The 17,473-nt window shown below is 33.8% G+C and overlaps 1 protein-coding gene across 1 annotated transcript; it reads left to right on the top strand.

The window, feature by feature from the left end:
• Positions 1-496: 496 nt before the first annotated feature.
• On the top strand, positions 497-1,599 carry LOC143242979 (proclotting enzyme-like). The gene is made up of 3 exons (XM_076486589.1): positions 497-646; positions 776-933; positions 1,330-1,599. The coding sequence occupies exons 1-3, from the start codon at positions 497-499 to the stop codon at positions 1,376-1,378; spliced, it is 357 nt and encodes a 118-aa protein (XP_076342704.1). The 3' UTR covers positions 1,379-1,599.
• Positions 1,600-17,473: the final 15,874 nt, after the last annotated feature.

Below are 17,473 nucleotides of genomic sequence, written 5' to 3'. Positions count from 1 at the left end.
TTTAATTTACCTCTTGTCGTATCAATGATACATTATGGCTGAAAAGTAATAGGCCTAAAGAGAATAAAACTATTACTTAAGGGAAGACCCATAATATTAGATTCTGTCCAAATCCTGTACAACAGTAATTTACTATTACCGATTGAATCCCTGTGAACTGTGTGTAGATAATGGATGATTTTAAACATTTTTTAAGTTCTTTACATTGAGGGTTGTTACAGGCAAAAACATAAGGTTTTTAATATATATGGATCCCTACCACTAAAGAACGGTATGCAAACATCGCTAATTTGGTGGTTAAAAACCTAAAATTAGACGTCAGTGTCCTAGACAACTAAACATATGGATGTCTTCGTTGTGCTCATAATAATTTTGTACACTAGACTAGTTTTGGTTTAAAGCAAAATTTCCCGAGAACTAAAATAACTTTATTTTCAACTGTTTAGTTTTTTTCTTCCTGGTATCATATTAACTCGAGAAAATAATTTTTATTATTATGAACACAGGAGGGCGCAACAGTGGCGCTTTACACCAAGTTTCCATGCCAATCTGGGACAATGACGATTGTAACCGAAGGTATTTCCAACGAATCACGAGCGGATTTTTATGCGCAGGATTTATTGAAGGCGGGAAAGACGCTTGTCAGGTACGTTAAATAAAATATCTGTTCACCTTCTCACGTTTTTAATAGTACGTTTTATTATTCAATTATATTTTTAACAATTTGATGAGCATTAAAATATTACGTAATCATTATACACCTACGTCATGACAGGGAGACTCAGGAGGCCCCCTAATGGTTAGAAATAGAAACAGAAAATGGACTTTGGTCGGTGTGGTGTCGTTTGGCAGTCGATGTGCCCAAGCTGGATATCCCGGAGTTTACACTCGAATTACAGAGTATATAGACTGGGTAACAAAAAATGTTGAGATGTGAGTTCTCAATTAATTTCTTCTCTGTTGGGTTGGCAATGATAGTGATTGTTTATCAGTTAAATATTTTTATCGCACATATGATACTGTCTATAAAACATATTCATTAAACTTTTCTAAATATGTTACAAAAACAAACCGTAATCAATGCGATATATTGATTAAAATGTTTAAAAACAGAAATATATAAATTACTGAATTTATATAATAATAGCTTCCGGATTACCAGCTGTTGTTTTTGTATACATTTTAAAAAGTGGCATGCAGGTTCACTCAGTAATGACTCAGTGATAACGAGACACCTACTTGAAGTAAAAATGTATTCTCAATACGGCTGCTACGGGTGTTAAAACTTTAATTTAAATACAGTACACAATAACATTGTGACCTTCTTAGGTCATCTTCAGGTGAAAATACTCATATCAGATGTCCTGAAAATAGATAACTGATGACTTATAACCTGGTGTGAAGATAAACAGTTCTGTATCTGGTTGTTTACTACAATTTTACTGTAGCTCCTTGACATATTTTCATGTAATATGTATTCGATTAGATATCTCATTAAGCCTGTAGAATTGTATAAAAGTTAGTTTATACTGTCTCATATTAAATATTATATTAACTACGAAACTGGTTTCGTGACAAAATAAACGTGTTATCCACCAATATGTGTTTTCTTTCTAGTACGAACTAAGTATCAGTCATTGTTAATAAGTAGAGTCATCACATCTATAAAACCAGTTATCACTGCTAATAAGTAGTATCATCACACCTCTAAACCAGTTATCACTGCTAATAAGTAGTGTTATCACACCTATAAACCAGTTATTACTGTTAATAAGTAGTGTCATCACACCTATAAATCTTGTTATCACTGTTAATACGTAGTGTCATCACACCTATAAAACCAGTTATCACTGCTAATACGTAGTGTCATCACACCTATCAAACCAGTTATTACTGTTAATAAGTAGTGTCATCACACCTATAAATCTTGTTATCACTGTTAATAAGTAGTGTTATCACACCTATAAAACCAGTTATCACTGTTAATAAGTAGTGTCATCACACCTATAAAACGTGTTATCACTGTTAATAAGTAGTGTTATCACACCCATAAAACCAGTTATCACTGTTAATACGTAGTGTCATCACACCTATAAACCAGTTATCACTGCTAATAAGTAGTGTTATCACACCTATAAAACCAGTTATCACTGCTAATAAGTAGTGTTATCACACCCATAAAACCAGTTATCACTGTTAATACGTAGTGTCATCACACCTATAAAACGTGTTATCACTGTTAATAAGTAGTGTTATCACACCTATAAAACTTGTTATCACTGTTAATAAGTAGTGTTATCACACCTATAAAACTTGTTATCACTGTTAATAAGTAGTGTCATCACACTTATAAAACTAGTTGTCACTGTTAATAAGTAGTGTCATCAAACTTATAAAACTAGTTATCACTGTTAATAAGTAGTGTCATCAAACTTATAAAACTAGTTATCACTGTTAATAAGTAGTGTCATCACACCTATAAAACCAGTTATTACTGTTAATAAGTAGTGTCATCACACCTATAAATCTTGTTATCACTGTTAATAAGTAGTGTTATCACACCTATAAAACCAGTTATCACTGTTAATAAGTAGTGTCATCACACCTATAAAACGTGTTATCACTGTTAATAAGTAGTGTTATCACACCCATAAAACCAGTTATCACTGTTAATACGTAGTGTCATCACACCTATAAACCAGTTATCACTGTTAATAAGTAGTTATCACACCTATAAAACCAGTTATCACTGCTAATAAGTAGTGTCATCACACCCATAAAACCAGTTATCACTGTTAATACGTAGTGTCATCACACCTATAAAACCAGTTATCACACTGTTAATAAGTAGTGTTATCACACCTATAAAACTTGTTATCACTGTTAATAAGTAGTGTTATCACACCTATAAAACTTGTTATCACTGTTAATAAGTAGTGTCATCACACTTATAAAACTAGTTGTCACTGTTAATAAGTAGTGTCATCAAACTTATAAAACTAGTTATCACTGTTAATAAGTAGTGTCATCAAACTTATAAAACTAGTTATCACTGTTAATAAGTAGTGTCATCAAACTTATAAAACTAGTTATCACTGTTAATAAGTAGTGTCATCAAACTTATAAAACTAGTTATCACTGTTAATAAGTAGTGTCATCAAACTTATAAAACTAGTTATCACTGTTAATAAGTAGTGTCATCACACCTATAAAACCAGTTATCACTGCTAATAAGTAGTGTTATCACACCTCTAAACCAGTTATCACTGCTTATAAGTAGTGTTATCACACCTATAAATCAGTTATCACTGCTAATAAGTAGTGTTATCACACCTATAAAACCAGTTATCACAACTAATAAGTAGTGTCATCACACCTATAAAACCAGTTATCACAACTAATAAGTTGTGTCATAACACCTATAAAACCAGTTATCACTGCTAATAAGTAGTGTCATCACACCTATAAAACCAGTTATCACTGTTAATAACTAGTGTCATCACATCTACAAAACCAGTTATCACTGTTGTTACTGTTAAAGCATATATTTATATCTCCAAAATGTGGGTTGCCTTGTGTTTCAAGTTTGATGTCAGCGCTCCCTAGTGAGGTTCCAAACTATGGAATACCATGAAACAGATGCAGCCCCCACAATGATGCTGGAACGAGTGTCGGTCAATCTCTGAGCATGATTCTGATTGGCTGCCTTCCCCTCTCAACGGCGTCAGATAGTTTTATTAGGTATTCTTTGATAGATTGTTTTGACAGAGTATTCACTATGAAACTTTGTAGATTGGACGGTTTCGCATATGGATACAAAATGCGAGTACTTTTAAACGTTTCATGCACACATTAAAGTACGGTTTAGCTAATTTAAAGTGTTTGTTTGTTTTGAATTTCGCGCAAAGCTGCCCGAGGGCTATCTGCGCTAGCCGTCCCTAATTTAGCAGTGTAAGACTAGAGGGAAGGCAACTAGTCATCACCACCCACCGCCAACTGTTGGGCTATTCTTTTACCAACGAATAGTGGGATTGACCGTATATTATAACGCCCCCCCCGGCGAGCATGTTTAGTGCGACCGGGAGTTGAACGCCTTAACGCGCTTAGCCATGCCGGGCCAATTTAAATTGAAGAAAAGTGTTTATATCGCTTCGTAGAATTTCGAAATAAATACACGACCTCGTATTCTGATAAAATATACGATTCAATCTTAAATTTTTGGCGTTACAAAATCTTTTAACAGTACCGAAGATATCTCTTAAACACCAGAAAATAAATAAATAGATAAGTAAATGGAGTTTCTTAAAATAAACTGTAAGATACTACAGGGTGGCCCTAAGTCCCTACCCATCCATATATCTTATATATCCAGTGTATCTGTGTGCTGTCCCTCATTGTCGCTACATAATATTATGGGACGCCATGTTCTGTGAGACATTTTCCTCAACATAGCAGGGGTTATTGTTCCAAATGTCGCGGTAACAGCTGCCTTCAACTCATCGTGAGGGTTATAACGTTGTTTAGACACAATGCTTTTATAACATATGGATGGGTAGGGGCTTACGGGCCACCCTGTATAATATACAAAAATTAAATGTACTAGAAAAACACGTCTGAAACATGAAGATGTTCGAATAGCTTTCAAAAGTTACAGATGAACATATAATCTCCCCTCCTTTCCCCCAACTGTTATCAGAGACATTCGGAAACATTGTTTGAATAATATTATCTGCTTGCTTCTAAAAATAAACGTTTTGAGTCAGAACACGTGACACTTTTGACCTCTGTGAATTGAAAACAAAAAACTCGGTATATTTACACCTGCATTCGAAACTACTCTTACAACCAATCTCGTGATCCTATAGCTAGCACTCCAAACTACCCTTACAACAAATCTCGTGATCTACAGCCAGCACTCCAAACTACCCTTACAACCAATCTCGTGATCTACAGCTAGCACTCCAAACTACCCTTACAACCAATCTCGTGATCCTATACGTAGCGCTCCAAACTACCCTTACAACCAATCTCGTGATCCTATAGCTAGCACTCCAAACTACCCTTACAACCAATCTCGTGATCCTATAGCTAGCACTCCAAACTACCCTTACAACCAATCTCGTGATCCTACAGCTAGCACTCCAAACTACCCTGACAACCAATCTGGTGATCCTACAGCTAGCACTCCAAACTACCTCTTACAACCAATCTCGTGATCCTACAGCTAGTGCTCCAAACTACCCTTACAACCACTCCAGTGATCCCACAGCTAGCACTCCAAACTACCCTTACAACCAATCTGTGATCCTAACAGCTAGCACTCCAAACTACCCTTACAATCAATCTCGTGATCCTACAGCTAGCACTCCAAACTACCCTTACAACCAATCTCGTGATCCTACAGCTAGCACTCCAAACTACCCTTACAACCAATCTCGTGATCCTATAGCTAGCACTCCAAACTACCCTTACATGCCAATCTCGTGATCCTATAGCTAGCACTCCAAACTACCCTTACAACCAATCTCGTGATCCTATACGTAGCGCTCCAAACTACTCTTACAACCAATCTCGTGATCCTATACGTAGCGCTCCAAACTACCCTTGCAACCAATCTCGTGATCTACAGCTAGCACTCCAAACTACTCTTACAACCAATCTCGTGATCCTATACGTAGGCTCCAAACTACCCTTGCAACTAATCTGTGATTCTGCAGCTAGCACTCCAAACTACCCTTACAATCAATCTCGTGATCTACAGCTAGCACTCCAAACTACCCTTACAACCAATCTCGTGATCCTATACGTAGCGCTCCAAACTACTCTTACAACCAATCTCGTGATCCTATACGTAGCGCTCCAAACTACCTTTGCAACCAATCTCGTGATCTACAGTTAGCACTCCAAACTACCCTTACAACCAATCTCGTGATCTACAGCTAGCACTCCAAACTACCCTTACAACCAATCTCGTGATCCTATAGCTAGCACTCCAAACTACCCTTACAACCAATCTCGTGATCCTATAGCTAGCACTCCAAACTACCCTTACAACCAATCTCGTGATCCTACAGCTCGCACCCAAACTACCCTTACAACCAATCTCGTGATCTGTGCAGCTAGCACTCCAAACTACCCTTACAACCAATCTCGTGATCCTATAGCTAGCACTCCAAACTACCCTTACAACCAATCTCGTGATCCTATAGCTAGCACTCCAAACTACCCTTACAACCAATCTCGTGCTTCTATAGCTAGCACTCTAAACTACCCTTACAACCAATCTCGTGATCCTATAGTTAGCACTCCAAACTACCCTTATAACCAATCTCGTAAGCTGCATAGTTAGCACTCCAAACTACCCTTACAACCAATCTGTGATCTACAGCTAGCACTCCAAACTACCTTACAACCAATCTCGTGATCCTATAGCTAGCACTCAAACACCTACCTAAGCCAATCTCAATGTGATCCTACAGCTAGCACTCCAAACTACCCTTACAACCAATCTCGTGATCCTACAGCTAGCACTCCAAACTACCCTTACAACCAATCTCGTGATCCTGCAGCTAGCACTCCAAACTACCTTACAGCCAATCTCGTGATCTACAGCTAGCACTCCAAACTACCCTTACAACCAATCTCGTGATCTACAGCTAGCACTCCAAACTACCCTTACAACCAATCTCGTGATTCTACAGCTCGCACTCCAAACTACCCTTACAACCAATCTCGTGATCTACAGCTAGCACTCCAAACTACCCCTACAACCAATCTCGTGATCCTATAGCTAGTACTCCAAACTACCCTTACAACCAATCTCGTGATCTACAGCTCGCACTCCAAACTACCCTTACAAACAATCTCGTGATCTACAGCTAGCACTCCAAACTACCCTTACAACCAATCTCGTGATCCTATAGCTAGCACTCCAAACTACCCTTACAACCAATCTCGTGATCCTATAGCTAGCACTCCAAACTACCCTTACAACCAATCTCGTGATCTACAGCTAGCACTCCAAACTACCCTTACAACCAATCTCGTGATCCTATAGCTAAGCCAATCAGGAAAGAGATTTTTGCATGATCCCTGAGCACGTGCACGGTCTTCAGAAGTTAATGTCTCAGATGGTATAAAACTGACGAACCAACGAGAAGATAACAACTATTGTTCACTCACAGGTGTATTGTTGTGTCGAGTTAAAAAAAAAATTAATAGCTTCGATGGGTTCCCGTTGGTACAGCGGTAAGTCTACGGATTTATACGCTAAAATCAGGCGTTCGATTCCCTCGATAGACAGCACAATTTGGCTTTGCTAAAAGAAAACACAAACCATTAGCCATAACAATGGAATTCATAGAAAGACACAGTAATGATACGACACACTGGTTAAAATAATTTAAAAAAATATATATTTTTGTTGATTATCGGTTAAGCCTAAGTACAATGATAACAATTAGTTACCAAATACACACATATGAAGACGTATTTAAAAACAAAACAATAGACGTTTAAAAAAAAATATAACACTGCACTAATTTTAGTGTCAGACAATCACGTAGTACACAAATATATCTCCAAACAGCACGTCTGTGCGTGGAACTAATCAGCTTCTGTCACGTAATTCTCACGTGGTTCAGTATCATACATTATATGTTTTCGTATTTTTGTTTCGTTCCAATACAACATTGAGATTGTATCTCAGGTTGGTTGAGAAACATTTTTGCTTTAAGTGGGTTTCTCGTCATCACGGAAGATTATGGAATGATAGCTAACAACGTAAACTTGACTAATATGGGGTAAAATGGCGGAGGGGGGGGTACAAGAGACGTATAAACAAAATAAACCACTACAAGTTGCTTCCTACTCTGCTAACGTCTTTTCGCAACCCCCAGAAACACCATGTTACGTGCCTGTACCCTAAACAACTCAAACTAAGCCTAGTTACGCTTGAGAGAATACCGATAAACGCCTACCACAGCTAAAATAATAACCATCGGGTCGACAGGGACACACGTCAAATTTCTGGAAAACGACTATACAAGGTCAAGTACAGTTACAGAATTCTGTCGCTGCTTCTGTTCAAGTCAGCGAGATATTACAAGCATGGTGAATTAATAACATGCTGATGATGTCGGTGTTTGGTTTGTTTTACTTAACTGAACGAGATTTATCCGACTACAATCTTCCGAGCTCAAGAAAAATGATAAATATTCCATGACAACTGAAAAATACAAGCGATTTTTAAAAACTCGCGTTTAAAACACTCGAAATCTGCTTAAGTGTAACACGCACAACGTATAGTTTCTTATAAAGCTGGGAGAAGGCGTGTCCCAGCGGGTAGCGAGCCCGATTTCAATCAGAAAGATTCCCTTAACATGAAAACGTGGTCCGCACTTTGAGGTGTCAGTACGGCAAAAAAGTGGCTGTCAAGTAATATTAATTAATAAGACAAAAATAGGGCAAGTGTTGGCGATGAGTGCTACTGACTGCCTTCCATCTAGTTCATCACTTCAAAATTAGCGCAGGTAATTCTTGTGTGGGTATTGCTGAAAAACAAGTGTCGAATTTGGTGCAAAGCTAGTTGTGGACTTACTGCGCGAGCCGTCTCTAATTTTGAATTGATAAACTGGAGAGAGGGCAGCTAATCTACATCACACACCGCCAACTATTTCGTTATTCTTTACCACCGTAAGTGGGATTGACCGTTACATTATAATGCACCCACGGCTGATAGACCCAGTATGTTCAATGATTAGGTCCCAACTCATGATTATCAGATTGTGACCACCAGGGGCGTAAATTTTTTACATCTGATGGGGGGGATGATTTTTACAACCACTTATGTGAACTGTTAAATTTACAAATTGGTAATCTCTGATTACCTGAACTGAAAGCTGTAAACATGCAGTCACAGAGTAATCTTGTTGCCACGATACTTGCATGTATACTTAGGCCTACTGACTGATACTTACGAACTATCGTTTAGATCGAAAAGCTTAGAAGCACGCCTATATTAAAGATGTACATTTCGGCTACTGAAAAAGCCTACATCTAGGCCTAATTATGTAATTCGATTAGTAAGAACATGAGAATCACAAGAACAAACACACTATTTGAAGGCCTGTGATGCAATAAAACAATTCAAGAGACCAAACTGTAGGGGGGGGATGACTGTATGCACCATACCCCCCCTAAAATGAAGGGGGTTATTACCCCCAGTATATGCGCCCCTGGTAAGTAGTGAAGTCTCTTTACCATGTGGCGCAGATAGCCTTCGAGTAGCTTTGCGCGAAATTCAAAAGAAACCAAACCAAACTTTGCCACGTGACCCCACAAAAGAAAAAATAAAAGTTAAACAAATAAACAAGATGAAACTTGTTCAAAACCATGGTAATGACATCTCTCTATAATAATAATTTTCTGTGTCATATATCTTATGGTTTTTAATTAAAAACACACTAAAAAATTGTGATGAATTTTTGTAACCCATTGCGTGATACGTTCCTTATCATTCAAAGTGTAAACAATAATTTCTTACAAACTGTAAACTGTGTAAATAGATGTGGAAAATTATTACTTTCTGAAAGTACACGTAAAGTCATTGTCAGTAACCAACATCACTTTATATTACGTTAAGTTTGAAGGCTAATAACGCTTACATCCGGGTTTCGATTAACGTGTTGGACAAGGCACAGACAGCCTTTAATTTAACACCCATACCAGCCGTTCTCAGATACAAAGTTGTTGGTTTCTTTGTCGAAACGTTGTTCTCTCCTTATCAGTAGTAGTGTTAATACCCATACCAGCCGCTCTGAGATACATTTTTATTTCAAGTGGGTTTCTCGTCATTAAGAAAGACTGTACAAACATTGTTTGTGCTATTACTAATAAAATGTTCTTTACTAAGCAAGTAACGATTTTTGTATTAATTTTAACGACATTTTAATAGGTTTTATAGTAAGTTAGAGGGTGGGTGTGCCAAGCAGACTGCAGCTCTCGCCACACGTTATCTGAACTTTTGAAGACCGAGTTCACATTATGAGTTTTCTTACAACCTGCTGAAAGGGCTGGCCTGCAGACTAACGGGTTAACCCTTATATAAAAACATTGAGTAAAATTACCTGACTTTATGTACGGTCGTTATTAAAAAGAGGTTTTCACTCCTTACATTTCAAAGTCAACAGTGTATGTGTGTGTGTGTTGGGGGGGGAGAGGTGAATTACTCTGTATTAAAACAACTTTAGAGCCTCACCACGTCGTTACAGTTCGTAACGTCCGGCACACAATCTGAAGACAGTGCATCTTTAAAATAACAATGCAAAGTAACTTCAATTTTAAAGGGATCTGTTCTATGTCTGTCATGTCTAAACGACACAACTTATCCCTCAGTACTTTCCATAATCTACGTAGTGTATGAGGACAATAACCTCTTAGCCCTACTTTAATACACCCAAACGTCCAAAAATAACACACGGTTTAACTGGTATGCTTTCGCGTGAAATTGCATTTCATTCTGCAGTTTCTTTGAGATATGCGATAGTCGAAAAAAGCCATGGTTGAAGCCTTATTTTGGTAAATCTATGCCCTTTTCGCCTCGTTTCCAAGCTGAGATCATTCTTGAATGTACCGTGACTGTTGGCTGGGGCACATGGACAGCTTTTATCAGTGACCTATGTGTTTGTGGATTTTTACCTGTTAAAAGATGCCACAATTTTCTCACCACTGCTGAAGTTACGACTCGTTGAAGATCTCTCTCTTGATGTACTGGTGTCCCAAATTGATCCATATTCCAGCGTTTTCCAATTTCATTGACTACGAAGAATATCCTCATCTTGGAAATTCTAAGTCCTCGACCTGAGCACATCTAAGATCTGAGAATACAAATACTTTGTTTTGGGAAGAGTTATTTCAAAAACTTCGTAACAGCGATCAAGTACTGATAACGTCATCATGGGCGACCAACGCGTGAAGAAGAAGATGAAAGGTGGAACCCCATCTAGCTTGCAATATCTACCACCATTCGGGTAAAATTAGAAGCAAACATTATGGTGATTCGGGAAAATTTAACATTTATTCAAAAAACTCATAACGGAAGATTTTGTTCTAAACCTCATTCAGGCAAAATCTGTACAGCCCTGAACAATACTCCGTATGCCTATCGGCGTCACAACCTACAAAAAGACAAACAATATCAAAATACGGTTCTCATAAATTCAGCTTAACAGTAACTTTATACAACTTCTAATGGAACTTGTTAACTTGCAAGTTGAATACATTGCACGCGACCCTCTATACAAGTTAGAAGTGTAGTCTGTCTGTTCGCTTCTTATGCTTAAAGATTTAGACCTATTACAACCAACCTTAAGATTCTCTAAGGTCGAGAATCGAAGCCAACAATAGACTTTACTTCTTTCATAAGCCTAACGTCAATTAAAGAATACATTACAGGACACGAGCTTCTGGCAGATAAAATTAACACTAAATTACAAAAATAGCAACAAAAATTACTACAGTTTTTGTTTATGTCATTAGGGTACATTAACAATTTCAAACGATTAAGCTAAATGTACCAAGAAATCTCATAAATTATCACTGCTGACTAGTACACACTTAAACAATACTTACGGAAGTCATTATTCTGTAATGGTTGAGTAGTAGACATTTAAACAATACTTACAAAAGTTATCATTCTGTAATGGTTGAGTAGTATACATTTAAACAATACTTACAAAAGTTATCATTCTGTAATGGTTGAGTATTAGACATTTAAACAATACTTACAAAAGTTATCATTCTGTAATGGTTGAGTAGTATACATTTAAACAATACTTACAAAAGTTATCATTCTCTAATGGTTGAGTAGTAGACATTTAAACAATACTTACAAAAGTTATCATTCTGTAATGGTTGAGTAGTAGACATTTAAACAATACTTACAAAAGTTATCATTCTCTAATGGTTGAGTAGTAAACATTTAAACAAGACTGACAAAAGTTATCATTCTGTAATGGTTGAGTAGTATACATTTAAACAATACTTACAAAAGTTATCATTCTGTAATGGTTGAGTAGTATACATTTAAACAATACTTACAAAAGTTATCATTCTGTAATGGTTGAGTATTAGACATTTAAACAGTACTTACAAAAGTTATCATTCTGTAATGGTTGAGTAGTATACATTTAAACAATACTTACAAAAGTTATCATTCTCTAATGGTTGAGTAGTAGACATTTAAACAATACTTACAAAAGTTATCATTCTGTAATGGTTGAGTAGTATACATTTAAACAATACTTACAAAAGTTTTCATTCTCTAATGGTTGAGTAATAGACATTTAAACAATACTTACAAAAGTTATCATTCTCTAATAGTTGAGTAGTAGACATTTAAACAATACTTACAAAAGTTATCATTCTCTAATGGTTGAGTAGTAGACATTTAAACAATACTTACAAAAGTTATCATTCTCTAATGGTTGAGTAGTAGACATTTAAACAATACTTACAAAAGTTATCATTCTCTAATGGTTGAGTAGTATACATTTAAACAATACTTACAAAAGTTATCATTCTCTAATAGTTGAGTAGTAGACATTTAAACAATACTTACAAAAGTTATCATTCTCTAATGGTTGAGTAGTAGACATTTAAACAATACTTACAAAAGTTATCATTCTCTAATGGTTGAGTAGTAGACATTTAAACAATACTTACAAAAGTTATCATTCTCTAATGGTTGAGTAGTAGACATTTAAACAATACTTACAAAAGTTATCATTCTGTAATGGTTGAGTAGTATACATTTAAACAATACTTACAAAAGTTATCATTCTGTAATGGTTGAGTATTAGACATTTAAACAATACTTACAAAAGTTATCATTCTGTAATGGTTGAGTAGTATACATTTAAACAATACTTACAAAAGTTATCATTCTGTAATGGTTGAGTATTAGACATTTAAACAATACTTACAAAAGTTATCATTCTGTAATGGTTGAGTAGTATACATTTAAACAATACTTACAAAAGTTATCATTCTGTAATGGTTGAGTAGTAGACATTTAAACAATACTTACAAAAGTTGTCATTCTCTAATGGTTGAGTAGTAGACATTTAAACAATACTTACAAAAGTTATCATTCTGTAATGGTTGAGTATTAGACATTTAAACAATACTTACAAAAGTTATCATTCTGTAATGGTTGAGTAGTATACATTTAAACAATACTTACAAAAGTTATCATTCTGTAATAGTTGAGTAGTAGACATTTAAACAATACTTACAAAAGTTATCATTCTCTAATGGTTGAGTAGTAGACATTTAAACAATACTTACAAAAGTTGTCATTCTCTAATGGTTGAGTAGTAGACATTTAAACAATACTTACAAAAAGTTATCATTCTGTAATGGTTGAGTAGTAGACATTTAAACAATACTTACAAAAGTTATCATTCTGTAATGGTTGAGTAGTATACATTTAAACAATACTTACAAAAGTTATCATTCTGTAATGGTTGAGTATTAGACATTTAAACAATACTTACAAAAGTTATCATTCTGTAATGGTTGAGTAGTATACATTTAAACAATACTTACAAAAGTTATCATTCTGTAATGGTTGAGTAGTAGACATTTAAACAATACTTACAAAAGTTATCATTCTGTAATGGTTGAGTAGTAAACATTTAAACAATACTTACAAAAGTTGTCATTCTGTAATGGTTGAGTAGTAGACATTTAAACAATACTTACAAAAGTTATCATTCTCTAATGGTTGTGTAGTATACATTTAAACAATACTTACAAAAGTTATCATTCTCTAATGGTTGAGTAGTAGACATTTAAACAATACTTACAAAAGTTATCATTCTCTAATGGTTGAGTAGTAGACATTTAAACAATACTTACAAAAGTTGTCATTCTGTAATGGTTGAGTAGTAGACATTTAAACAATACTTACAAAAGTTTTCATTCTCTAATGGTTGAGTAATAGACATTTAAACGATACTTACAAAAGTTATCATTCTCTAATGGTTGAGTAGTAGACATTTAAACGATACTTACAAAAGTTATCATTCTCTAATGGTTGAGTAGTAGACATTTAAACAATACTTACAAAAGTTGTCATTCTGTAATGGTTAAGTAGTAGACATTTAAACAATACTTACAAAAGTTTTCATTCTCTAATGGTTGAGTAATAGACATTTAAACAATACTTACAAAAGTTATCATTCTCTAATGGTTGAGTAGTAGACATTTAAACAATACTTACAAAAGTTATCATTCTGTAATGGTTGAGTAATAGACATTTAAACAATACTTACAAAAGTTATCATTCTCTAATGGTTGTGTAGTAGACATTTAAACAATACTTACAAAAGTTGTCATTCTGTAATGGTTGAGTAGTAGACATTTAAACAATACTTACAAAAGTTTTCATTCTCTAATGGTTGAGTAGTAGACATTTAAACAATACTTACAAAAGTTATCATTCTCTAATGGTTGAGTAGTAGACATTTAAACAATACTTACAAAAGTTATTATTCTGTAATGGTTGTGTAATAGACATTTAAACAATACTTACAAAAGTTATCATTCTGTAATAGTTGAGTAGTAGACATTTAAACAATACTTACAAAAGTTATCATTCTCTAATGGTTGAGTAGTAGACATTTAAACAAGACTGACAAAAGTTATCATTCTGTAATGGTTGAGTAGTATACATTTAAACAATACTTACAAAAGTTATCATTCTGTAATGGTTGAGTAGTATACATTTAAACAATACTTACAAAAGTTATCATTCTGTAATGGTTGAGTATTAGACATTTAAACAGTACTTACAAAAGTTATCATTCTGTAATGGTTGAGTAGTATACATTTAAACAATACTTACAAAAGTTATCATTCTCTAATGGTTGAGTAGTAGACATTTAAACAATACTTACAAAAGTTATCATTCTGTAATGGTTGAGTAGTATACATTTAAACAATACTTACAAAAGTTTTCATTCTCTAATGGTTGAGTAATAGACATTTAAACAATACTTACAAAAGTTATCATTCTCTAATAGTTGAGTAGTAGACATTTAAACAATACTTACAAAAGTTATCATTCTCTAATGGTTGAGTAGTAGACATTTAAACAATACTTACAAAAGTTATCATTCTCTAATGGTTGAGTAGTATACATTTAAACAATACTTACAAAAGTTATCATTCTCTAATAGTTGAGTAGTAGACATTTAAACAATACTTACAAAAGTTATCATTCTCTAATGGTTGAGTAGTAGACATTTAAACAATACTTACAAAAGTTATCATTCTCTAATGGTTGAGTAGTAGACATTTAAACAATACTTACAAAAGTTATCATTCTCTAATGGTTGAGTAGTAGACATTTAAACAATACTTACAAAAGTTATCATTCTGTAATGGTTGAGTAGTATACATTTAAACAATACTTACAAAAGTTATCATTCTGTAATGGTTGAGTATTAGACATTTAAACAATACTTACAAAAGTTATCATTCTGTAATGGTTGAGTAGTATACATTTAAACAATACTTACAAAAGTTATCATTCTGTAATGGTTGAGTATTAGACATTTAAACAATACTTACAAAAGTTATCATTCTGTAATGGTTGAGTAGTATACATTTAAACAATACTTACAAAAGTTATCATTCTGTAATGGTTGAGTAGTAGACATTTAAACAATACTTACAAAAGTTGTCATTCTCTAATGGTTGAGTAGTAGACATTTAAACAATACTTACAAAAGTTATCATTCTGTAATGGTTGAGTATTAGACATTTAAACAATACTTACAAAAGTTATCATTCTGTAATGGTTGAGTAGTATACATTTAAACAATACTTACAAAAGTTATCATTCTGTAATAGTTGAGTAGTAGACATTTAAACAATACTTACAAAAGTTATCATTCTCTAATGGTTGAGTAGTAGACATTTAAACAATACTTACAAAAGTTGTCATTCTCTAATGGTTGAGTAGTAGACATTTAAACAATACTTACAAAAGTTATCATTCTGTAATGGTTGAGTAGTGGACATTTAAACAATACTTACAAAAGTTATCATTCTGTAATGGTTGAGTAGTATACATTTAAACAATACTTACAAAAGTTATCATTCTGTAATGGTTGAGTATTAGACATTTAAACAATACTTACAAAAGTTATCATTCTGTAATGGTTGAGTAGTATACATTTAAACAATACTTACAAAAGTTATCATTCTGTAATGGTTGAGTAGTAGACATTTAAACAATACTTACAAAAGTTATCATTCTGTAATGGTTGAGTAGTAAACATTTAAACAATACTTACAAAAGTTGTCATTCTGTAATGGTTGAGTAGTAGACATTTAAACAATACTTACAAAAGTTATCATTCTCTAATGGTTGTGTAGTATACATTTAAACAATACTTACAAAAGTTATCATTCTCTAATGGTTGAGTAGTAGACATTTAAACAATACTTACAAAAGTTATCATTCTCTAATGGTTGAGTAGTAGACATTTAAACAATACTTACAAAAGTTGTCATTCTGTAATGGTTGAGTAGTAGACATTTAAACAATACTTACAAAAGTTTTCATTCTCTAATGGTTGAGTAATAGACATTTAAACGATACTTACAAAAGTTATCATTCTCTAATGGTTGAGTAGTAGACATTTAAACGATACTTACAAAAGTTATCATTCTCTAATGGTTGAGTAGTAGACATTTAAACAATACTTACAAAAGTTGTCATTCTGTAATGGTTAAGTAGTAGACATTTAAACAATACTTACAAAAGTTTTCATTCTCTAATGGTTGAGTAATAGACATTTAAACAATACTTACAAAAGTTATCATTCTCTAATGGTTGAGTAGTAGACATTTAAACAATACTTACAAAAGTTATCATTCTGTAATGGTTGAGTAGTAGACATTTAAACAATACTTACAAAAGTTATCATTCTCTAATGGTTGAGTAATAGACATTTAAACAATACTTACAAAAGTTATCATTCTCTAATGGTTGTGTAGTAGACATTTAAACAATACTTACAAAAGTTGTCATTCTGTAATGGTTGAGTAGTAGACATTTAAACAATACTTACAAAAGTTTTCATTCTCTAATGGTTGAGTAGTAGACATTTAAACAATACTTACAAAAGTTATCATTCTCTAATGGTTGAGTAGTAGACATTTAAACAATACTTACAAAAGTTATTATTCTGTAATGGTTGTGTAATAGACATTTAAACAATACTTACAAAAGTTATCATTCTGTAATAGTTGAGTAGTAGACATTTAAACAATACTTACAAAAGTTATCATTCTCTAATGGTTGAGTAGTAGACATTTAAACAATACTTACAAAAGTTATCATTCTCTAATGGTTGAGTAGTAGACATTTAAACAATACTTACAAAAGTTATCATTCTGT

The sequence above is a fragment of the Tachypleus tridentatus genome, unplaced genomic scaffold, assembly GCF_004210375.1.
Source record: "Tachypleus tridentatus isolate NWPU-2018 unplaced genomic scaffold, ASM421037v1 Hic_cluster_2, whole genome shotgun sequence".
NCBI classification, from domain to species: Eukaryota; Metazoa; Arthropoda; class Merostomata; order Xiphosura; family Limulidae; genus Tachypleus; species Tachypleus tridentatus.
This window is presented reverse-complemented; position numbering and strand designations above follow the sequence as displayed.